At 37.9% G+C, this 24,853-nt stretch overlaps 3 protein-coding genes across 5 annotated transcripts; 2 read left to right on the top strand and 1 right to left on the bottom strand.

Moving 5' to 3' along the window:
- The first annotated feature begins 8,961 nt into the window (after nucleotides 1-8,961).
- Nucleotides 8,962-11,392, top strand: LOC113393528 (putative pre-mRNA-splicing factor ATP-dependent RNA helicase DHX16). The gene is made up of 2 exons (XM_026630470.2): nucleotides 8,962-9,165; nucleotides 9,751-11,392. Exons 1-2 carry the CDS (start codon nucleotides 9,107-9,109, stop codon nucleotides 11,354-11,356), a joined length of 1,665 nt encoding a protein of 554 aa, XP_026486255.2. The 5' UTR covers nucleotides 8,962-9,106; the 3' UTR covers nucleotides 11,357-11,392.
- A 601-nt stretch (nucleotides 11,393-11,993) lies between these two features.
- On the bottom strand, nucleotides 11,994-13,027 carry LOC113393349 (D-erythronate dehydrogenase-like). The gene has a single exon (XM_026630195.2). The coding sequence runs from the start codon at nucleotides 12,982-12,984 to the stop codon at nucleotides 12,025-12,027; it is 960 nt and encodes a 319-aa protein (XP_026485980.2). The 5' UTR covers nucleotides 12,985-13,027; the 3' UTR covers nucleotides 11,994-12,024.
- A 424-nt stretch (nucleotides 13,028-13,451) lies between these two features.
- Nucleotides 13,452-24,770, top strand: LOC113393526 (glycogen debranching enzyme). Of its 3 annotated transcripts, none has more exons than XM_026630468.2 (24): nucleotides 13,452-13,554; nucleotides 17,160-17,278; nucleotides 17,376-17,470; nucleotides 17,549-17,738; nucleotides 17,812-18,013; nucleotides 18,083-18,223; nucleotides 18,296-18,511; nucleotides 18,665-18,777; nucleotides 18,850-18,978; nucleotides 19,401-19,544; nucleotides 19,616-19,684; nucleotides 19,753-19,953; nucleotides 20,025-20,145; nucleotides 20,395-20,527; nucleotides 20,878-21,046; nucleotides 21,163-21,259; nucleotides 21,328-21,486; nucleotides 21,560-21,625; nucleotides 21,706-21,842; nucleotides 21,919-22,141; nucleotides 22,256-22,972; nucleotides 23,061-23,195; nucleotides 23,283-23,432; nucleotides 23,780-24,770. In XM_026630468.2, the coding sequence occupies exons 2-24, from the start codon at nucleotides 17,166-17,168 to the stop codon at nucleotides 24,767-24,769; spliced, it is 4,710 nt and encodes a 1,569-aa protein (XP_026486253.2). In that variant the 5' UTR covers nucleotides 13,452-13,554; nucleotides 17,160-17,165; the 3' UTR covers nucleotide 24,770. The 3 variants fall into 3 exon arrangements, with proteins under 3 accessions (XP_026486253.2, XP_064071240.1, XP_026486251.2); XM_064215170.1 differs by lacking the exon at nucleotides 13,452-13,554 and adding an exon at nucleotides 14,841-15,046; XM_026630466.2 differs by lacking the exon at nucleotides 13,452-13,554 and adding an exon at nucleotides 16,829-16,959.
- The last annotated feature ends 83 nt before the right edge of the window (nucleotides 24,771-24,853 follow it).

Genomic DNA, 24,853 nt, shown 5'->3' with positions numbered 1-24,853 from the left:
AGTATACATTAGTTCAGTTAGAATTGGAGTTTATTTATAACAAGTTACTTTAATTTTATTTAGATTAAACTTTCACAATTTACAACCAAAATATTGTTATTTGAATTAAATTAATTTATTATATGGTCCTTCTTCATTAATGACACCATGCTTCTAGTTGTTGACAATTTGTATCTTGAGTGGGTTTTTAGAATGGACTCTTACTTACATTTGTTGTAGTGTAAAATGATTATAGGCTTTTTGTCTGCACAATTACTGTAACGGACTATACTATACTATACCATTTACATATATACGTGAGAATGAATTATTGTTATTTTAATACATTTTTTTTTATATAATAAACATAACATCAGTCGCAGCGCCAATATAAGAGTTTAGTACTAAACTCATTAAAGTAAACTAAGAGTTGTTTTGGAGAGTTTACATACATACATACATACATACATATATATATATATATATATATATATATAGAATCATATAAACATGCATATATACATATATATATATAAATCGTCAAAGACTTCTTGCATCTTTCCAAATTACCACCCTACGGCGTCCACTGAATGTAACAACATTTTAAATGTTTTTAATGCGTATATATGACGTTTATATCAGTATAATTTCATGAGTTAACACAGAATTTCGTTTTAATATGATTTTTTAATATTCGATTTCAAAAATTTCCGGGTCATTTAGCGCATCCGTGCATCACCTAAACCATCTTGTACCCCGTATATCTCCGTATACTTTCTACACACTCCGTGAATGTTCCTACGTCCATCAAAACTTATGCTTAAATCGATTCTATATAATGCCCTGTATATATTACAGAGATTACGCTAACAATGTTACACCCATCTATTTTGGAAAATATAGCGATACCGAATACTGTTTTTGTAATCTTGTATTCATCGTACTAGTCAACCAGCTTCCAGCTATACCAATGCTTATACTGCGTCCGTAGGCATAAATACCTACTATTTTAGGTTTGTATTTAATTTGCATTTTATCGTCTGTGTGGCAAAGCGGTTAGCGAAATTAAAAATGATAGATGAAATAAGTAAGCTGACAACATTTATAAGTAAATTGGTGTAAAAAAATAAACAGAAAGATAATTATGATTAGGTTTAAGTATATATTCAAAGACAAAATTAGAATATCTATGTACGGGTAAGTTGTTGTTGACGAGTAAGAATGAAGGCATATATATTTAGGTAAGTTGGTTTAAAATTATGAGCAGGTAAGTTAGTGTAAACAGGTCAGTTAAATAATACAAGCGCAGTGTGGTGTGTGGCGCAGTGTGGTAGGTAAATAAAAAGATAAATCTTTAAGTAGGCAAACTCATAGACACGGGTAGGTAATCACGCGTAGGTGTAGGTTTGGGTAGAAAAATCACCTACTTATGTTTTTAACAACAGTTGCTGTAAACAGGTAAGTAGAAAGATTAGGTATATGGTTTGGTAAATTAGTGTATATGGGTGGGATCGAAAATACAAAGAAGTGAATACTGTATATAAATATGTTATTATTATTATTAAATATAATTTTTTTTTATGTTTAATTCTAATTTGTTTTCGAAAAGATATATTATAAATGCATGTAATAAAAAGCGTATCATAATATAAGAAAAGCTTTATTTTCCACTTTGTATACATAAGTCAAAATCTTTCATAAAAATAAAACACTGAACATAACATACATCACAAGGTAATCATTTTCTTAAAATAATAGCCATTATTAACATATTTTGTTAAAATTCTCTCAATCAAATCAACGTCGCTTTAATTTCTATGTTAATCATTATTGATTATTTAAGACAAGAAAAACAAAACATAACTAACAACAATATTCTAAAAGTAATATAATTAGTCAACAATATTAAAATACACTTAATCAGTCTTCAAATTATAATTTGATATGTATTGTAAAACACAAAAGATACGATATTTTTAAAACTTAATCATTGCTATACCCAGCCACTTTAGTATTATTTTAATAACTCAAATATTATATAAATAAAAATCCACAAATACTGTTTGAGACATTCAAAATAACTTATCGCATTTTTGGTTTCATAAAAGTCCTGAAAATTTATATTTGTAATATTAAGATCTTCAAAATTTAAGACGAAAATCTCACAGTAAAAGCAGTAATCTCTATCTCGAACTTTAGTGGTACTTTTGGATTTTCCCCTTTGGATTATTGTTAAACTCTCATTCGAATTATCTCCCATTTGAGATTCATTATTAATATCGAGATCTGTCCCATTATTTTTTGCGAATTCTTCTGTTGTATAATATGGAAAAGATACAGGTTGTAGAATTTTTTTATCGACAACATCTAAACTGCAAGGAGAATTACTTATATGACTAACTTCACTAAAATTTATATTTCTATGCGATGCGATAGATGTATCAGATAAAGGAACACACTCTAATAACGATAAATTATTTTGAATGCTTGGAGGTTTCTTGCACGTCTGGGATACCCCTTTAAGTATAGAAGACTGTTTCAGTGTCCCAAATTCTTCTAGAAAAGAATCATCAGAACTAGTCTGTAAAAAAATATATTTATAGAATTACTGAGAGTGCAAGTATCTTAATCGTTAGTATGGTTTATGGTATTAGTTACTGATTAACTATTCGTCAATTATTTTCTATTGAGTTATTCGACATTTTTAGAAAAATATAAGTAGAAATTAGAATATTTTTTATACTTACATCTTGTCTTGGTGGGGTGTAATTTGAACATGTATCAGAAAAAGCAGATATTGAATCAGATATGTCCTGCAACAGACATAGAGTATATATAATCAATTAATACAAAGAAATAAAAACTGTTTCGATTAAGGGTTATACAGAAGGCAGAGAATAATCAGTGACTCAGCCAATAGGAACAAAGAAGTCAACAAAACAGAAAACTAATGAATTATTATATCAACAATCAAAAATGTGAGCCGAGATGGCCCAGTGGTTAGAACGCGTACATCTTAACCGATGATTTCGGGTTCAAACCCAGGCAGGCGCCACTGAATTTTCATGTGCTTAATTTGTGTTTATAATTAATCTCGTGCTCGGCGGTGAAGGAAAACATCGTAAGGAAACCTGCATGTGTCTAATTTCATTCTGCCACAATTCGAAATTCGAAACTCGAAATTCTGCCACACGTGTATTCCACCAACCCGCATTGGAGCAGCGTGGTGGAATATGCTCCAAACCTTCTCCTCAAAGGGAGAGGAGGCCTTTAGCCCAGCAGTGGGAAATTTACGGGCTGTTAATGTTTAAAAATTAAAAAAAAAATCAAAAATGAGTGGGTGAATTGGTGTTACCATATAAGATCAAGGACAGGAGTAGGTAGATATAGATATGATATACGTAGGAGTAGGTTTCAAGATACAGATAGTTAAGATAGACAGGTAAGTTAAATGTTACGGATAGGTAAGTTCAGAGAACGGGTAGAGAGTTTGATTTGTACAGGTAAGTTCTAGAAAACGAGTAGTACGGTGAGTTGGCTTAATCAAGTAAATCAAATGATACGGATAGGTAAGTTGATGTATGTGTGTAAGCTTAGAGAGAGATAAGTTGTGTACAAGTAAGTTCAAGGACACGGGTAGCTGACTCAAGTATTAGGAAAATAGGCTTACAACCATTAAATACATACCTCATTTAATTTTTCTAGATTATTTTCTTCATATTCTTGCTGGTTTTCTTTATTTTCGTTTCTTTCTAATGATAAATAAAAAAAAAGTTTTATTATATTTTTAAAGGAAAAAAATACTTTTGGATATATGACGAATGTAATTATGTAACATAATTACCAAGACATAAAAAACAAATATTGTCTCAGTTTAAATAGTTTTTATACGACGCAACAGTTAAGCCATTGACCTACTGTACATTTACACGTTACAGACATATTTTTTTTTTAATTAAAAATAATCATTTGCAATAAATAGTCGATTATTCAATAACCTATCTAAAACCGTATTAAACAAAATAAGTAAACAGTAGTTATATACCTACCTAATAATTAATGTATGTGATAATAACATTCGTCTTCCGGATAATGGTCGTAAAAGGTACATTCACAAACAGGACACCAGAAAAATAAAGACTGAAAGAGCCTTTTTATGTCATCGCATGTCATAGGTAGAACAAAATGTTCTACCAATGTATTATTAGCGATACTCGTGCCACAATTAATACAATAATATTGCAAAATAAAATGAGTCGAATGCCAAGGCCAACGCATTTTAGTCTTATAAAAGTATTTGAAATCACTTCTTTTAAATAATTGGTCCACATCAATGGTAGTTACCATTATTGCAAATATTGTTTCGTACACAAGCGCCCTAACCGACAAACTAATTTAAACTGAGTTCACTTAAAGAAACAATGAGTTTAGAACATACTACATATTTAGATATTAGACTTAGATATTAAATTTATATATTTTTTTTAAATGTAGTTTTAAGTACTTACCATTTGCCAATTGAAGAATCCTTGCACTTCTTTTCATTGTGTTTTACTTATTTAATAACTTTTAATAATATATAATTTGATAAATCACTGCGATGACAAATTCGCGTCTTACCGGGCGGGACGCAGTAGGTTTTGAAACATAAAACACAGGACCGCTTCTTAGCGCTCCCGACGCCTCTGCTCTTACACCCCGAACGGGCCCCACAGGAACGTCGCGATTTCCCAATTTAATATTATATACTGGACGCAAGATGATAGTCGTAAGGAATTGATAAAAACTTTAAAATATATTCATTGAGATGCAATAAAATCTGTAAATTAAACGCGAAGTATACGCTACAAATTATACACTTTACGGTACCGCCCTCCAAATTCGGTGCGGCCGATGGCTGAACTACAAAATACGCTGAAAAGCATTCTAGTGATAAAATTGTGTCCATGCCAAATTTTTGTCCATACATTCTACTCATTAAAACACGCTGTTACAGCAAAAATGAGGATCGGTTAATCTTGCGTCCGTATACCGGACGCATCAAGTAGGTCGGACGCACTATCATTGGTAAAAAGCGCCATGTAGGACGCAACATGAACTGCAAGATCTATATATATATATATATATATATATATATATATATATATATATATATATAAACATAAAAACATACATACAAATAAATTCATGAGATTGCATAGTAAATGTATACATATACATGGAATAATAAAGGATATTTAAAGGAATGACATTATATTAAGCTTACTTTTTTTCATACGTTTTCGGTGAAATCGTTCGTGTATTCAAGGATATTTTCGTGTATTGCCGAAGAAAATTACAAGTACGTACACTTTTTGAGGAAAAATCTCGGCGCCAGCTTTTTTCCATACAAAATTTTATAGATTTTAGGTTGACCCGCGCCGAATGTCATACTCGTTGCGGAGCATATATAGGGGTATGATGCTTGACAGCTCGGTTCAAATTGGACGCGTGGAGTGATGCGCTCGCCGCATCGGCCGCGTGCAATAATGCATATCAAATTACATAATTAGAAATGATACTAGGCGGTGCAGCTGTGCGGGTTATACTGCGAGGCTGCTAGCTATGGTTGATTATTCTGAAATATGGGAGTGGCGCAGATCCGTGTGTCGGTGTAGTGCCTACTCATACATCAATGGTGGATGCATGACAAAATATAATTATAATGAGAATGTGCTTCGTGCACTTTACCTATAAATAATACAAATGATTTTTACAAATGACGGTGTAGCAGGCCGTCATATGAATGAGTGTTCTCGATGAGACATCATATTTATTATATAAAAGCGATATAAAGAAGGTCGGGGTTTACCTCGTATAAAGTATAATAATTAAACTAATATGATATAGAAACGGTTTGATGGTAGCCGACTTGCGAGAATATCTAATTAAAAATACATACATACTGATTGTAGAGGGTTGAAATTAAATTCAAGTATATTAACAAATAGCAATAAGGCTATAAATAGTGATTGAATTTCTTTCAACTAAACATATTGCTTGTCAACTTTGTCTTCCATGTTGCAGAGTCTTGTGAACCGTAATCAAGGCAAATTGTAGCGATATTATATTGTAAAACTGTGACGATCGACGGATGCAAGTCCGTATAGCGGTCGAAATCAATAATCTTCATGTAAAATTGTGACGATCGACGGATGCAAGTTCGTATAGCGGTCGAAATCAACACTCTTCATGTAAAACTGTGTCGATCGACGAACGCAAGTTCGTAAAGCGGTTGTTATAAAACTCTTCAATTATTATCAGTAAACAGATTCAAGTTTGATATAACTGTTTGGTACGATCACGACGACAACGATCAAATGATGATGATGTTATAAGATTTTTATTGTTAAATAACAAAACCTTTATAATATATTTGTACTATGCACATGCAAAATGATCGCGCACGAGTACTGTACTAAATATACTCTGGTGGATTCTTGATGATTCGACGCGTAGTCTGAGACTGTGTGGCTCGACCGAGAGTCACTGCATTAGTGTCCCTTGTGGCGATGTCGTTTTGAATTTGCTTAGGTGATGCAGTTGCGAGGTTTGAGGTTACTGTATAACGTCTTCGGCGATACGGTAGTGTCCCTCCTTCTGTTACCAATGAGGCTGCCTACGTGAGATAGTTTCGGGGTTTGAGGTAACTGTATAACGTCTTTGGCGATATGGTAGTGTCCCTCACTCTGTCTTACCGGGTTGCTAGAGTAGTGTATGTACTATGTGGTACTGAGCTATGGCTGGTTGACGTTATGATGTCGTTATTGATGTCTCTCATCAATCAGTAGTACCAGAATCACGACCGAATGTTGCAGGGCGTTGCGGAGGCTGTAATAATGCTGAAGTGATACGTTCATGCAGTGAAGGAACCAAATAATGGATTTCATCCAGGCTGGCAACTATATATGGCGCACTAATCGCTTTATACGAGAAGTGTCATTTGTAGCAAAATTTTCATCCTTTTAGGGACGCCTTCTTAGCTCAGTGTTAACGATATTATAAGAGACATTGTAGTAGGGCACCTAGTTTGGTAATAAGGCTGCGTATATCTCTTTGAAGTTGGTTATCACGTGCAAATAATGATCTGAGTTCTAAGCTGGTTTAGGTAATCGACTATCGGGTGTGTGCCTGTTGTAGGCTAGAGTTAAGCATATCTACTGTATAGTTATAGATTTAAGCAAAACGTAATACACGAAGCGTATATAAGGTTTATATATTAAGCTAGTTAAGAAAACGTTCGATTTAGATATATCTTAGATATAAGTCTTAGTTATAAGAAGAATACGATTATACGTTTATGACATATGATATATATTTGTACTTTATAACCTACTACGGTAGAAAATATAACAAATTATGTTAAATCCACTTAAATTATTCCTACGCGGTAATCTATGAGTTTCGTTGAATATTATTCCACTATGTTTGGAATTATTACTTATTATCTTACGATTAAACGACACTCTGCGACAGTGGATAGCAACGAATAACATTTTGCTTACATTAGGCCGTCTGATGGTCATGCACTTGAACTGGTATGAGAAACAGTGATTTAATGCAATGATAATCCAGGGTTTAACCTATTGACTACAGATTTCCTCAGCTATGACTGATGATTAACTATTTATGGGACATTGATCCTTATTTAAAATTATTATTTTTGTAGCATTGGCTACTATATAAACACCGCAGTTATAATTGTGAAAACCACCGGACCACGGCCTAGTTTGTTGATTTATTTATAAGTCTAATCGTCGATTTGAATAACGCAGTTATTACTGTGCTATCCGCTGGACTACGGTCTAGTTTATTAATAAGACTATTAGTCTTTTATACACCTCAGCTACGGCTGTGAGACCTGCTGGACTTTAGTTCTAGTTCATATATTATTTAACAAAGTGTTGGCACACTATAAAATTGCACTTCCCATGTTCGAGGAAGGTTCGCCGATCTATGGTTGGAATCTACAGTTGATGGCGGGCGCGGGGCCAATTCAACCTCCTCCCCCTTTTATATTTTTCAAAACAGTTAAATATATAAAGATGGGTAGAAGTGACATCCTTCAGCTACTCGTAAGAGGTGTTAAAGGAAATGGGCCGGTATCTCATACATTCGATTATTATTTTTAAAATAATTAAACAAAATATTTTTATTAAAAAAGCATTTTAAAGATAAACCTGGTTTTATTTGACTCCTCTATAGTCGATTGAACTTATAATCTCTGACGCTCTAAAAGAACACGGTTATTACACAAAATCAACGTTATATGGATCCTAACTAACTAGACGAAATCACGAGCCAAACTGATATTTAAATATTAGAAATATAAACGTAAAATTATATTTTAATTAAGATAGGAAGGAAAAGTTACATTACTCACTTGTAAGCTGTGATGCAAAGTGCTGAGAAGAGTCAAATCAAGAGCTAGACGCATGCCTTGGTTTTTTGAGGTACACCTTCTATTTCTTTGCCCGTGTAGGGTTGGATATTCCAAACGTAACTTGTGGCAGAATCACATAGAACCCAAAATTTTATGCCATATTTAGCTGGGTGCGATGGCATGTACTGTCGAAATGGACATCTCCCTCTGAATACCACAAGCTACTCATCTACAGTAACGTTTTCAGAAGGATTATAAAATTCAACAGGTCAACCCACTGATTCCACAGATTTCGAATTGGAGTTTATTCTTAAGTTATTGTTCTATATTAAGAGTTACCCCTGATGCTAAGTATAAATAAAACCTACCTATATGATAATAAAACAATATACAATTATTATAAATATTTTATAAGCAAGTTTGCGACACTTTAAAAAAAAGATAAAATGAAATAATATGAACGCTACATACGTTACATAAGTCTGGGCTGTATTGTACAGATCTTTGCCTATAACAACCAAGCCAATGATTAAAGCAACAACAACATTTCAAAATTCCATTTTGATAGAAATTTTGAGGTTAAGAGATATGTCATGTATACCATGCCGATAGCAATACTTCAATATTGGTTATATATACATAGTTATTTTTTAAATATAAGTTAAATTAAGTGTAATAATCAATATATAAATTTGTTAATGTTATATGGAGTTCTCTGATGACAGTTTCATTTGGTCTGATGCTTCTAACGACTCTGATACTATGTATGTTTGATTTATATTTATTTATTGGAGTGTACGATAATAAGTAATAGGTGTCTTTAAAAATTATAGTTTATGAATCTTAGTAGGAAAAAAGCAACTACCTATAATACTGGATATCGTTTTATATTGTTGACTTGCCTTCATTGCCTATTATTTTGAGCTGAATTAAAAATATTATTATTTTAATTTTAACTTAAAACGTTCCCGCCAATTACTCAAGTATTTTGTACTGAAGTACTACTTAGGCGTTAGACTTACTTATATTTTAAATGTAAACATATTGTCACTGGCAAAAGTAGTATATTTTGAAAACTACATTTATGAAAATGCTAATTTTGAACAACAATTTAATTGTTGTTATCCTAAGAACTTTTAAATGGCTCCTTAAAAAGATGAAAAGATTAAGTAGAATTATCCATTATCAATCTCAAATTAAATACTTTCTGAGAAGAAAATATTAAACAACAAATTATTATAACCCTAAATTGTGTTTTGATACCATTTATAACATTTTTTTAGCAATATTTTTGTAGCAAACATGTATTAACACACAATATAAATAAAAATCTGCAATTTATTTTTCAGGGATTTTGACATAAAACAAGAAGAGAGTGACAATAATAAAGATGACAATTTAATTGAAGATAGATCACATAAACAAAAAAACAAGGCGAAGAAAAGGAAATATGAGGAACCAACTGAACTTAATGGAACTGTCGATAGAAAACCAAAGGTTATAAAATCTGAACCAGATAGTGATTTTGATACACCAAGAAAAAAGAAGAAGAAAAAGCATCATAACCCCAATGAAGAGATACAGGAATTAGATTTTGATGACAGTTATCTCAATTACAAAGTAAAGCAAGAACAAGTTTCATTTCTGGAACCTGCTCCAGTTAAATCTAAAAAAAAAAAGAAAGTTAAAAATAATTCAGAATCATTTAGTTCTGAAGATTTAGATAACACAAGTCAAGAAGTAGATACAGATACTCCTAAGCCTCCTGAAGGTTCTCAAATTGATGATAAAGCAAGCATCCTTGGAGAAGAAGTTATAGAAAAGAAAAAAAAGAAAAAGAGTAAAAAAAAATCAAGTGACTCTATTGCGTTAAATGATGATTTTGAAAAATCTGATGACAATTTCCAAGCAAAGAAGAAATTGAAAAGAAAAAAACATGATACGGAAATTAATAGCAACAGTTTTGATAGAAGTGAAGATTCACAGATAGAAGAAATAAGCTGTATCAATAATTCAGCATTAAATAATAATTTCATAGATGATGACCAGATCAAAGAAACCAATGGTGATTTCAATTTTGAATCAACAAAGATAGAATTAAATACAGATCATTCAGTTACTTCTAACAATAAACCATCAAAACAGGTTCCTAAAATATTAGAGAGATTGAGATTTGAAGATGAAGATAGTATAGATTCAGTGCCTAAAGAAATTGATGATGTAACAAACTTGTCAAAACATCTAAGACGTTTTTTTAATGCCAATAAAAAATTATCTTTAATAACACCTAAAGCTCAAGCAGAGTCTGTTATTACAGAAGATGATGAAATATGTATCATCAATGCCCCTCATGAGTTAAATGTTACAGATTTTAAAGGTATTCATATAAAATTAGACACGAAATGTAAGCTGAAATTTAATGGACAATCTTATGATTCCATTATTGACAATTGTATAACGAAAGCCCCTATTTTGTCGCTTAACAAAAATAAATTATTTGTAAAAAATGTTCCAATAAATTATTCAATTAATTTACGAAAAAGAATACCTAAGGCGCATATTCCAGAAGATAATGTAATGGTCAATAATCAGATAAACTTTATTCCTTTACCGGAAACAAAATGCCGTCATCCTCTATTTGGAATAAATTATAAAAAGGCTACCAAAATTTCAGCATCAATTAATGAGCGCTTAAACAATACTGTAATAGAACCATCAAATAAGGAGAAGAGAAAGAAACATAAAAAAGAAAAGAGAAAAGTTGAAATTGAATCAGAAGTTGAAACAAAACCTGAAACTATCCCTGTTGTTTCAACTAAAAAGAAGCATAAAAGAAAATCTAGTATGAAAGATGAACATGTAGCAAAAAAAGCAAAGTATATAAAGAAAGAACTAGATTCCACGGACGTTTGGGACTCGGAACAAGCTATAGAAAAAAATCTTTTTGATTTTTGATATTTTTATTAATTAACATTAAAAGAAAGAAACTGATGTTACAATTTTTATTTTATAAAATAGGATATTCTAGTGTTAACAATTGCTCAATACTTGCAACTACTTTATCATATTCAAAATATATAAGATTTTAAATTTCTCTGCATATAAAACCTATATCAATTGTAACTTGTTTGTGTCTAGTCCAGTACAATAACCTAACCCCGGCGTCGTAGATAGCGGCTGGCAGGGCGAGCAGCTGCCAGGAGCATATAATTCAGGAAGGTGCACTTTGAACTATATTCTAACACAAATAAAATAAATTGGTGCTTAATAAGATACTTGCCATGACATTGAGTAAACTTGTAATGATTTTCTACATTACCGTAAGAACATTTTTTCTGTTTAGATTACAACTTTAAAGATGTCACTACTCCTCCAAAATAAAAATAAGTATCACAAAATTCAAATCTTGCCCGAGTCGCGGGTATTGACTAAATGAATAATTCTAGTGTTGTCAGCTTTCATATATAATTTCAGAATATTTATCTTTTTACTGTTCATTTTTAAATATCTGTTTATCTGTGACGACTTTATTATTCATTTTACTAAAATCACAAAACTTTTTAATTAATTTAATTATGTTTTATTGTTAATTCAAAATCTAATACAAAATAAATAACAAAACATTAATTTGAAGCATTTAAGTCATCCCGAATGTAATAACGAATAATATCAATAAAATGTTTATCAACTGCAAAACCAAGACTCGTAGCACGGGAGTAATCACATTGGCTCGGAAAGCTTGCAACCATACGTTCAATCATTTCATCTTGCTCAAACTGCACTAACGATGCTGCTTGATCACCTGCTACTTCCCGCAACGCTTCAATCATGTCTCCAACCGACACGCAAATGCCAGGTAAATTAACTACCCGCCATGAACCCAGAGCGTTTGCCGGAATCGTGGCCGCGTGTATTATATTCTGCACTACTGTATGTGGGCTTGTTAGGTATAATTTTTGCGCTGTTCCAACCGGGCAAATACTAAATTTCCCATTTAGCGGTTCGCGTATTATCCCACTAGCAAATGATGTCACTGCTCGGTTCGCGGTACCAGCCCTAATGCTCACTGTAGGCAGTCTTACTATTCGTGAATCAACGAAACCACGGCGAGCGTAATCGTTTAGAAGTAGTTCACACATAGCCTTCTGGGAGCCATAAGAATTTTCGGGAGTGACTGCCGTTAGATCATTAATAACAGATGGAAGGTTTCCTCCAAATACTCCAATAGTACTTGTATACACAAATCGAAGATTAGGGGCCCGACGTCTTGCCGTTTCGACTAAAGCTCGAGTTGCATCGAAGTTAACACGAAGACCTAGGTCGAGATCAACTTCAGCTTGACCACTTAATACTGCAGCTAAATGGAATAATATATGACAATCGGGTTGAATGATTAGATCAACTGCAGAAGGGTCAGCTAGATTAACTGATAGTGTTGTAACTCGTGGATCGTTATATGGGGAGGGCTGTATTAAATCTATTAAAACAAGTCGCGCAACAGATATCTTTGAATTATGTGCTAGCAAAGCATTTGCTAATCGCGATCCTAAAAATCCTGCTGCACCGGTAATAACAACGTTCATTTTGATGACAGACTCTTGATTAAAAAGAACAGTGCAAAATACTACTAGTTTCTGAATGATTTGATAAATAATTCAGTGACTTATTACTATTATTCATTAGTTTATATCATTGTAAAATAATAGTTTTGCCTGGCGATTTTACCCTGGTTCAGTTTTAATTATTCATGTTCGATTCATACACATAATGATGATACTTATCTCCGGTTTGGCAGATTAGTTGACGGTTATCTATTTCTTGTGATTACAGTGTGAAGTTATAAATTATGACACTAGAAAATTATTATTTTAAATCGGACTTGTAGCTCCGTTTTTTATTCACATACAGACATACATTACTACAGTTTTATTAAATGGTAAAAGATAAGATATAAATTTTAAGGTCAAAGGTGGAAATAAAAATATAATGATAACAGAAGTATATCAAATAACAAAAATAAATTAATACGAAATGATATACTTACTTTTACTCGAGTTTTAAAATCAGTGGCGTATTTACCCTATGAGCAAGGAGGCACGTGGGGAAAAGCGGCAGTGGGCAACCTAATCGCCTTTTCTATTCGTTATTTTTTGGTAATATTTTAATTAGACTTGAACTTTTTTTTTCATATTTGAATCTTCACACGCTGGTAGTGTATGTATGTATGTAAATTACCGTAATTCGCTTAATAACAATAAATAATTTAATGTATTTAAGGAAAAAGATATATAAAATTAAATTTCCGGAAATTTACTTTTACTGGGGTCGCCAAATCTTAAAATACGCAACTAGTTAAAATTCTTTATTTTCAATGGGAGCTACGCACGCTATATAATTTCAGTAGGTCGGTACCAACCAAATACGTAGCTAGAGTCGTTGTCACTAGTCATCAAGTACGTAACTAGAGTGTACACTCTGGCTACGTACTTGATGGCTGCCTCATTGGTCTAGTTGGTAGATATAAAACCACAGATCCCGAGGTTTTCTGGGTTCAAACTCTTGGTTGGGCGGATAAAAAATTATTGAGTTTTTCGAAAAAAAAATCAGTAACAGCCCGTATTTTAGAAGTTGGAGTACACTGCCAACTAACACACTACACTTGGTTACACTTGGTTTTGCGCACACAATTGTGCACTATAATTTGTCATGTGTACTTGGCTGGTTTCTTTTGAGATTTACCGGTGTGACCAGAATAAGTCAGGACTCAGGAAGACATCACATGATTGTAGAAAGCAGAGATATCGTCAATAATAAGATCCCTAGTATAATACATAATATGTAGCAAAAACGACTTGTATTATTGAAAGCAACATCTATAAACGCCGAGACGATGATTCTATCATTGTAGTAATGAATATAACGACATAAAAGCAAAAAATGTCGTGAGTGAAACCGTAAGGCACATTTGTAGTTTATAGTATCATTGTACCTACTCCAGTTTATTGTATATAGTACGTACACAGGCAGTTAATGATAATATTTATTTAACAGCTGGTTTTCCAATATTTTATAATTACCTATATTAAGCATCTCACAATTTACATTATTACTTACCTACTATAGTTTTGAAGTTACAAGTTTACATTTTCAAATTTAATAATTTGACATAATGTCAATGATATTCTACATAATGTATTATTTTGTATGTTATGATTTTTTCTATTTCTACTTAAAATTTAAACCTACATATAACAATAAAATATATTTATGTTATAAAAGAGTTTTGCAAATCTGATATAATTCCAGATACAAACACATAAATTATTTTTTTTCGAACTTATATACGCATGATTTAACAATTTCATTGTAATGCTTCATTAATTTGATATTCTGTTTTCAAGTCTGTCAAACTTGACATTGATAAATTTTAGAGGACACTGAGGTCACTTCTGTCATAAAGTTTTCTGTTATTAATTGATTGAGCTAAGAGAGGGAATTGGAATTCAATTCAAATTTATCAATACTGATGTAAGAAATAATAATAACGACTATATATGCACTAGATACTTCTTGTTAATGGTATAGTACTGTTTTAAACTTTAAATAGTGCTGTATGCCGGTCAGCTAAAACCCAATAATATATAGGTATGTATTTTATTTTTAAATCATGTATGTGTGTTCAATCAATGTGTCTTTTTTATTTTTAAATATTTGCTTATCTTTGTGCGAGTTAATTTATAATTTTTTTGTCTTACTTAACAACTTAGGTACATGTTGTTCTATTTAAGGTTTTTTGAATATATTTTTAGATATTAATTGCATATTTATTTATAAACCTCAGGTAATAATTTTTTTTTAATTTTGTTTTTCTTTATTGTTTACTTGAAATCTTTTTAAAATCTAAAAAAAGGAAATGTTTATCCTTAATGTATAGACGTTGATAATAAAAGCATTTCAATGAAATTGAATTGTAATGGAAATGTGTTCGATAAATTAGCATGACAAAATTGGTATACTTGAAACAGAGATTCTCTTATCAAATATGCTTATCATTTATACCATAATCAGTTCATCTTAAGACATGATATTTTGTTGTTTATCCAAGCATGCTGCAAAGATATCGTGCTTCAAGGTATGTTACATTACTTATTTGTTAATTAAAATATTAGTTACCATGGAGATATTGTGTTTAGATTTTATTATTTTCTTTTAAATAATTGAAATGAAGATCAGCAAATGAGTTATTTCTTGGTAAATAAATCCAGAGCTTATATTGGCAATCATTGTTGGCAGCACTGGCAAAATGGGATCTAGGTCATTGTCTATTCTGCCCTTAAATATATTTTGCAGCAAATTAAAATATACAATACTATATGTATATAATAATATAAAAATATATAATATTGTATTTAATTTGTATAATTTTTAAATGACTTAACAGAAATTGTGATCAATATTTTTTTATTGATATAATGTTATCAACATATACCAGTGTCATCACATCAACATATATAATAAACAAATATGAAGAAATAAACAAAATTAATTTTAAAAACCAATACTGTTAAAAGAAAAACAAAATAATTTTTATCATTTCATCAACATTCATTTGACCATAATGCATTTTAAACTCCATATTAAGGAAAGAAACCCAAGTGCAAGTTATGTTATGGTGGACTCTCTAAAAATATATTTAAAAGACCCTTGAGGTGCCTCACTGATGGTCCAAAACTTGATCATGTTGTTGAGGCCCTGCCGAATGCATGGCATCCTGATTTTTTGGTACAAACGGGCCTGTGTGCACCTTTTTTTATTTAATTTTCTGTGTCATATCTTCAGTTATTATCTTTTGCACACATGATCTGTGGCACATTTAATCCTTAATATTTTATTTATATTATTTATAAACACATACATATATTTTTTAATAACTATTAAATAATTTAGGCTATATTCAAAATATGAAAAAATTAAAATGTATATAATTAATATTATAGACTGTTTATATATATAAAATCTAACAATCGTCACGTCATTGTCTCTGTCACACTTTTTTTTACCGTCGCCGTCGATAAAGTGCTGACTACACGAAATTCATAGTATCGCCACGAATCATAAGAACATCATAAGTAAATATTACGCAAAACATTTAGTTGACGTTAGCTTATGTCTTAAGTAAATCCAACTAATTTAAATGTATAGACAATAGCTTGTTAAACGTTAGACTAGTTTTTTCTAATAATACAGCTCTAAAGACAACCTGTTAACCGCACAATTATAACGTCATATGAACTTACAAAGGATATAATAGTCGTACGCATGAGGTGACCGCTTTGTTTAAGGACGGGTTAGTTGCCAGCGAGAATCACAAAAGTTTGTAACCGTATCCCGAATGAGAGATCGTATTTTCCTTGTATCCCGCGGTTATAAAGGCACGAAGCCTGCGACTGCAGCGTGTGCGCTCATGGCGTGCAGATCCGCACGTCATGCAGAAAATGCTTACTCGCGAGAAAAGCGAATACAGCCGAAAGGTGCACGAAAAGGCTGTTATCGAAAAGGTTACTTAAGTCATTAAATAAGAATTTCTATCTATATTGTATCAAATTATATATTACGATTGCTAATTTAACTCGTAGTAGAAGTTTTAGTGATATGCGATATATTTATTTTTTTATAAACGAGGTGTTACTTAAATTGTAAAAATTGTTTATTATTATTTATTGTGTCACGTCACGTGTTTGGTCACGGTGTGTTACAGAGGCAGATGGCGGTGGAGCGGCGCGAGGCACAGGAGGCGCGCGAGAGCGAAGCGGAGGCGCCCGTTGTGCGCACGCTCACACTCAACCACGGCGAGCACCAGGATGCAACTCTTTTCAGGTATTTGAAATAGCATTAAAAAACAATTTTTAGCAACATAAAGTTGGACTTATTTTCTTCAAACTGTAAAAGTAAAACGATTAATTTTGATTTTCAGATTTGATAAAGGCTGCTATTTACAATTCTGCCCCGGACCAAGTTTGCTCGGTCGCAAGGTCTTTCTCTACACCAATTATGTAGTCTCAGACAATCGTAAGTAATATTATCATCATTTAGTAAAACGATGATATTGTAAATCAAATTATTTGATACTATTGCGTATTGTCGCAGCGGACGAGAAGGGTGAGCAGGGCGAGCAGGGGGAGTTCGTGCGCAATCAATACTACGGACTGGAGTGGAAACGTGAGAACGCAAATGAGACACTCGGCTCCGGTCTGCTTCTGACTGACACCGATACTTACTGCGAGCTGCGCCTAGCACGCGCCGGATCCTTTCACTACTACTTCGTATATGACAGCCCGTCAGTACACTCACTAGATCCGTCATCCCCAGTCGGATTGTATCGCCGAAGCTAATCGTACTGTTATTTGTAGGGAGTCACGCGTGGGTCCCCAGGGTTCAGGTTGGTTCCACGTAGCGCCTACACTGACCGCGGGAGGATCGCAGGTGCCGCTAGATGGTGTCATGTGTCAGACCGTACTCGCCAAGTGCCTCGGGCCGCTGCCGCGGTGGCTACGTGTGCTCCGTGTCGCGCACGAGGCCGGCTACAACATGATACACTTTACACCTGTACAGGTGCGATCATCGCATTCTTTCATGATATCTCTCGTGACTGCGTAATCGAATGAAGACTTGGCGTTACAGGAGCTGGGCGCGTCGAATTCGAGCTACAGCATCGCCAACCAGCTCCGCGTCGACCCGCGCTTCAATGACGTGAACTCCGGTCGCGAGGCGACTTTCGCTGACATTGAAAATATCGTCGCCAAGATGCGCAGTGACTGGAAGGCGAGTGGTGTGCGAAGCGCTTTCCCCAATCGGTTGAGTGACTATCTAATCCAAAACGGACATCTATTGCAGATGTTGTCGATATGCGACGTAGTACTGAACCACACTGCCAACGAGACGCCATGGCTAGCGGAGCATCCGGAGGCGACGTACAACTGCTACAACTGTCCGCACCTGCGGCCGGCAGCACTGCTGGACGCGGTGCTTGCCAGACTCAGCGACGACGTCGCGCGCGGCGCACTCGAGCCTGCCGTGCCGAGACGCGTCACGCAACACGACCATATTGAGGTGACCGGTCGCCATGCAATCCGTGCCTTGTGTCCTTAATTTCAGTAGTTCTATATACAGAATGAAAGCATATAGGTACATAATCTTAGACGGTAGCTACTCAGACAGACCTACGTCCAGCTCTGTCATTTATGTTTTTTCCCTCTCGCGCAGGCAATTCGGCACATACTGCAGACGCAGCGTATCCCTGAGGCGCGGCTGCACGAGATGTTCACATGTGACGTGGACGACACCGTGCAGAAATTCTACTACATGGCACGCAACAAGTAAGTTTCGGTGGTAGTGTCGTGCCGCCTCGTCCCGAGCAGAACGCGTATGACATTCTGCTCGTGTTGCAGGGTGCCGCCTGTGAAGGGCGTGGGCGAGGGTGCGCGCGACGCGCTGCGACTGACCCCCGACCCCCAGCGCCGCCGCTGCGCCGCCACCGTCGACCTCGACCTCGCGCTGCAGATCTATAACGTGTACAGGTTGGTATTGTGAAACGCCAGTATTAAAAAATAAATAGGAAGCTAACCGTTATATTTGTCAATAGGCAAAATAAATAGAAAATTGTTAATACAAAAAACTGTGTGTCAACTTTTAACGAGCAAAAATATATCAGAATCGTTGGAACGGATGGTGCGTACGCCCATTTTTATTCGATATTATGAGCCTATGTAACATATGTACATTTTGAAATTTTGATTTAGTTTGAGATTTAGATTTACATTTATTAGAGTATACCTTACAAAAATCATAAATTTAACGTATAATTATTAATATATAAAAATATTACATATATATACGTATGTTAATTATGTATTATTAGATTACATAGCCATTCTTCTAGCTAGAAACCTTGTAGATTTTATTGTTGTAGATTTTGATTATAAGCTTCGATCTCTCGCAGATCTGATTGCTACGATGAGGAGTCGCGGTTGAAGAAGTCATGTGAGGAGTTGCGACGTCGACTCGAGCAGCTTAACGAGGCGGCGGCCGACTGCATGCGCGACCATCTCTGCGCTGCACTCGATAATTGCGTGGCTGGCATGCGGTGCGCTTCTTTGCTACTTCACCTTCATTGGTGAAAAGTTACAACGTGCCTATATATATTTACCGTTCCAGATATTTCCGACTGCAGTCCGACGGGCCAAAGATCGAGGAGGTGAGCGCCAAAAATCCCCTGGTACCCAGGTGAGTGCGGGCAACGGTGGGTCGGACCGAGTTTGCACAGCAGCTAGTGAGACAGTACTGTGTTGCAGGTATTTCACGTTCCCGAGTGCGGTTGGCTCGCTGGCGGATATGGAAGCAATAATCTACGGCGAGGCGGGCCGGTTGGTAATGGCGCATAACGGTTGGGTGATGAACGCGGACCCTCTCCGAGACTTCGCAGCTCGCGAGCACGACGGACGCGTCTACATGCGTCGCGAGCTGATTGCGTGGGGAGACAGTGTTAAACTCAGGTGCGCATGAAGAATTCCAAAAATTAAACTAGTTTTCGACGCTTTTTATTTATTATAACTATCCTTCGCAGGTACGGCGACAAGCCGGAAGATAGTCCTTTCCTTTGGGGACAGATGCGCGAGTATGTTGAGTTGACAGCTGAAGTTTTTGATGGTGTCCGACTAGATAATTGTCACTCGACGCCCTTGCACGTAAGACTTTACCTATTGTTATTACTATTTTTTGTTTTATTTTATTGAATTATATATAACACTTTTAACACATTCAGTATATAAATGCAAAACTAAAGATTAACAAATCCTAAAATGAACTAATATATATATTTTTTAAAATTAAATACGGAACAAGAAGAAACAAAGTTTATATTATTCGTTTTTATGGTTAATTTTTATGTCATGACAATATATGTGGCAAAAGTATTTATTAAAAGCACATGTTAGGTCGCGGAGTACATGCTGGATTGTGCGCGCAACGTAAAGCCGGATCTGTATGTAGTCGCTGAGCTGTTTACGAACTCGGACCACGTCGACAACATCTTCGTGAACCGTCTCGGAATCACCTCGCTCATAAGAGGTAATAATGGCCCAGACTTTAGCACACACACAGCCACGAAGCAGTGATTTAATTACAATTGGTAATTAAATCACAGTACTTGAACTCTTGAAGGGTTTTTTTGTCGAACTTAGGAACATAATATAATATATATTAATATAAAATATTGTCGCGATGCAAGCATAACTGCGATTTATTTAAAAAATATCGTTTTTTTTATTATGCAGCTAAACGAACAAGTAATTTCATGTTAATATTTTGAAATTGTTTATATTTCAGAAACGATGTCGAGACATCGTACCAGTATCGTTGACACGCCTTACCAAGTTAACAAGAGTGACCGAAACTGAACATTCCGTCTCGCGTTACAGAAGCGCTGAGCGCGTGGGACTCGCACGAGCAGGGCCGCCTGGTGCACCGCTTCGGCGGGCGCGCGGTGGGCGCCTTCCTGCGCGCGCCGCGCCGCCTCGCCGTGCCGCGCGTCGCGCACGCCGTGCTGCTCGACCTCACGCACGACAACCCCTCGCCTCTCGAGAAGAGGTACGCTTGAAATCGTTCCGACATTACATCGACGTAGCTCAGCGGGGGTTTTAGAATTACGCAGGCCCGACTAACTTTTGGAGCGATAGTTATCTGTTGCGGTATTTCGAAAACAGGAGCGTGTTCGACATGCTGCCATCGGCCGCACTCGTGGCGATGGCCTGCTGTGCGACGGGCAGTACACGCGGCTACGACGAGCTGGTGCCGCACCACGTGAGTGCCGCTTTGCGGGTGGGAAGCGGACCGTGGCGACCACCGTAACTATGTGTGTGTATTTGCAGATCCACGTGGTGGATGAGACGCGGCTGTACGCGGAGTGGGGCGAGACCGAGGCGGACGAGGGGCTGGAGGGGCGCGTGTGCGGCGCGGCGGGGCTGCTGGCGGCGCGACGCGCACTGAACGCGCTGCACGTGGAGCTGGCCGCCGCCGGCTACAGCGAGGTCGGCTTGGTTTATAATCTGATAATGTGCAAATATGTTGCAATTTCATTTTATTTGCTATTTTCTCTTGTAGGTTTATGTCGACCAAATGGACGCCGACGTAGTAGCCGTGACTAGACACGAACCTCTCTCAAGAAAGGTGAGGACGACGTTTTGGTACGCGATTATGATATTATTATGTTTAATGATGTGATTTTAAGAAATGTATTTTACTCGCAGTCGGTGATTTTGGTGGCGTTCACTGCCTTCACCTCACCGGACGCATCGTTCGGTGGCCGCTACGTGAAACCTTTACGATTCGAAGGGCAACTTGACGAAATAATACTCGAGGCCGGTCTTCGGCACAAAGATTACAGGTGACGTAATCGACGATATAAAACTATCTACTCGAAATAAACTTAATTGACTTATATATTATGTCGGCCGTTACAGGAGTACGGGACGCGTATTCCAACCGCCTGGCGCGTTCACCCGACACTCGCAGTACATTAATGGACTGAGCGAATATGAGTCGCATGTGCGTTGTGGCGTGCCGCTGGCGCAGTCGTCCGTGTTCGCCGCCGAGCGCCGCGAGGGGCCGCTCACCGTGCTTGAATTCCATTCGCTGCCACCCGGCACTATCGTCGCCGTAAGGGTGTCTCCGCACTCACCGCAGGTCGGACCCCCTCCCCATGTCTCAGCGCGAAAATTAAATCGATACCTTAAATCTTAAATATACCTGAAGAGGTATCGATTTAAAAGTTAAAGAAAGTTACTTGTTTTTCTGCAGGCCACCGCTCTCTCCTCTCTGCGGCGTACGGTGGCTGCGCTGCACGCGGGACGACCTGATCCACTCGGCCTCGGGCCTGCGCTCGCCGAGCTCGACCTCGCTGATTTCAATGCCCTTCTGTACTGTTGCGAGCCCGAGGAGCGTGAGCGATGCGGTGGCGGTGCCTACGACGTGCCCGGACATGGACCGCTCGTATATGCCGGCCTGCAGGGTGTGCTGTCGTTGCTCGACGAGGTGGCGCCGCGCGACGAACTCGGTCATCCGCTGTGCGACAACCTGCGCGCTGGCGACTGGCTGCTCGAGTATCAGTGGCGTCGCCTCGAGAGCGATCCAAGGCTAGGGGCAGTCGGCGCGCGCTACCGCGAGGTGCTGCGCGTGGTGGCCGAGCTACCGCGTTTCCTTGTTCCCGCGTATTTCGAGGCGGTGATGCGTGGCTTGCACGCGGATGTGGAACGTATGGCACTGGCTCGCATGAGCGGTGCGGCACGTGGCTGCAGTCTTTCGCGCGCACTTGCACTAACCAGCGTGCAGCTGGCGGGTTCGGTGCAATCAGCGCGGCTGCCAGCGTTGTCTCCGGCGTTACCCCCGCCGCGGCCCGCGCACTCGGTGTCGTTGTCGGCCGGCCTGCCGCATTTCGCCGTCGGTTACATGCGCTGCTGGGGTCGTGACACCTTCATCGCGTTGCGTGGCAATTTTCTCCTCACTGGCCGTTTTCAGGTAGGACCCGAAGGACGGACCTTCAATCTTGCAACCTATGACGCGACCGTCGTTTCTAAAAGCAGCACTAATTATTTTCTTTTTGTAGGACGCTCGTTATCACATCCTCGGTTTCGCAGCGTGTCTCAGACATGGACTCATTCCGAATTTACTCGACGGAGGCCGAAATGCGCGTTTTAACTGTCGCGATGCAGTTTGGTGGTGGTTGCAGAGTATAAAACAGGTTAATGATCTAATGATATATGAAACATTAAGCATCATTCACATAACTTATCACTTTTATATTTATTTGTTTATGAAAATATTCCAGTACTGTACCGAAGCGCCTCAAGGTTACTCGTTGCTGACGGATCCCGTATCGCGAATATTCCCCAAAGATGATAGCGATCCGGCACCGCCCGGCGCCGCAGACCAGCCTTTGCACGACGTCATGCAGGAGGCTCTTGACGTTCATTTCCAGGTCTATCTAAGTCCATGTTGAAGTTTCATTTTCGTTCACGTAAATTATGCATTCATCAACATCGATCGTGTTGATAGTAACGGTTATAAACTCGTTACACCAAGATGACATTGACAATGACAACAAAAATTAGTACATTAAGTATTTAGTAAATACTACAAGTAATACATCCCTCCTGGGGAAGGTTCTTTCATTTTATAATAAAATTCCACATAGCATTTTACATTTACAGCTAAATTTAAAATTCACATTAAATAAAATGATTACTGACTTTCATTACCGTGTATTTCGATTTTGGTTAATACGCCATTCTTGTTGGGCTCATTGACATTATTATCTTTCCGCAGGGTCTCGTATTCCGCGAGCGCAATGCTGGTCGGCAGATCGACGCGCACATGTCCGATAAAGGTTTCAACCTACAGATCGGCGTCGACCCCGAGACGGGTTTCCCGTTCGGAGGTAACGACGCCAACTGCGGCACGTGGATGGACAAGATGGGGTCGTCTGAAACGGCCGGTACTCGCGGCAAACCGGCTACACCACGCGACGGGAGCGCGGTGGAGCTCGTGGCGCTCGCATACAGCGCCGCGTCGTGGTTGGCGACGCAGCAGCGTGCCGGGCGCTATCCCTACCCCGGCGTGGCGCGCAGACATCGCGACGGCTCGCTCACAGCGTGGACCTTCGCGCAGTGGGCTGACCGCATCCATCGTTCCTTCGAGCGACACTTCTGGGTGCCGGCCGCGCCTTCAGCGGCCGACGCGCGCCCCGACCTTGTTCACCGTCGCGCCATCTATAAAGATACACATGGCGCCACGCGGCCCTGGGCGGACTACCAGCTGCGCTGTAACTACCCCGTCGCAATGGCGGTTGCGCCCGATCTCTTTGACCCGAAACACGCCTGGCTCGCCCTGGATAGCGTCGAGCGACTTCTGCTCGGTCCGCTTGGTGTGAAGACTCTTGACCCTGCCGACTGGGCATATCGGAGCGATTATGACAACTCTAACAACAGCGACGATCCAAGTGTTGCACACGGATTCAACTATCACCAGGGCCCCGAGTGGGTGTGGCCGATCGGCTTTTATCTACGAGCCCGCCTCGCATTCGCCCATGAGAACGGGCAATATGCAAAGACGATCGCGTCCGTTTACGCAGCGTTGGCGCCCCACGTGGCCGAAATACGTTCATCGCCCTGGCGCGGTTTGCCGGAATTGACTAATGCTAGTGGCGCCTTCTGCGCCGACTCGTGTCGTACGCAGGCATGGAGCTCGGGCTGCGTGCTTGAGGTGCTGCATGAGCTCGAGCTAGCGCGTCGCACGCGTCCCCTTCCCGCCGACTGACGGCCCCTCCGCGGCCGCCCGCGCCGCGTGCGCCACGCGCCGCGCTCCCCTTCACCACGCCGTCTCTACGCCGAGCCATACGAG

This window comes from Vanessa tameamea, chromosome 6 (assembly GCF_037043105.1).
Source record: "Vanessa tameamea isolate UH-Manoa-2023 chromosome 6, ilVanTame1 primary haplotype, whole genome shotgun sequence".
Taxonomy (NCBI): Eukaryota; Metazoa; Arthropoda; class Insecta; order Lepidoptera; family Nymphalidae; genus Vanessa; species Vanessa tameamea.
This window is presented reverse-complemented; position numbering and strand designations above follow the sequence as displayed.

What these genes read in the sequence shown, in the direction of transcription:
- LOC113393528 (XM_026630470.2), top strand. Translation starts at nt 9,107, where the DNA reads ATGGAGTTCTCTGATGACAGTTTCATTTGGTCTGATGCTTCTAACGAC. An exon ending in TCTAACGACTCTGATACTAT is followed by an intron (nt 9,166 to 9,750) that starts GTATGTTTGATT and finishes TTTATTTTTCAG; the next exon opens with GGATTTTGACATAAAACAAG.
- LOC113393526 (XM_026630466.2), top strand. Translation starts at nt 16,888, where the DNA reads ATGCAGAAAATGCTTACTCGCGAGAAAAGCGAATACAGCCGAAAGGTG. An exon ending in CCCTCGCCTCTCGAGAAGAG is followed by an intron (nt 21,047 to 21,162) that starts GTACGCTTGAAA and finishes TTTCGAAAACAG; the next exon opens with GAGCGTGTTCGACATGCTGC. An exon ending in TCCTCACTGGCCGTTTTCAG is followed by an intron (nt 22,973 to 23,060) that starts GTAGGACCCGAA and finishes TTCTTTTTGTAG; the next exon opens with GACGCTCGTTATCACATCCT.
- LOC113393349 (XM_026630195.2), bottom strand. Translation starts at nt 12,984, where the DNA reads ATGAACGTTGTTATTACCGGTGCAGCAGGATTTTTAGGATCGCGATTA.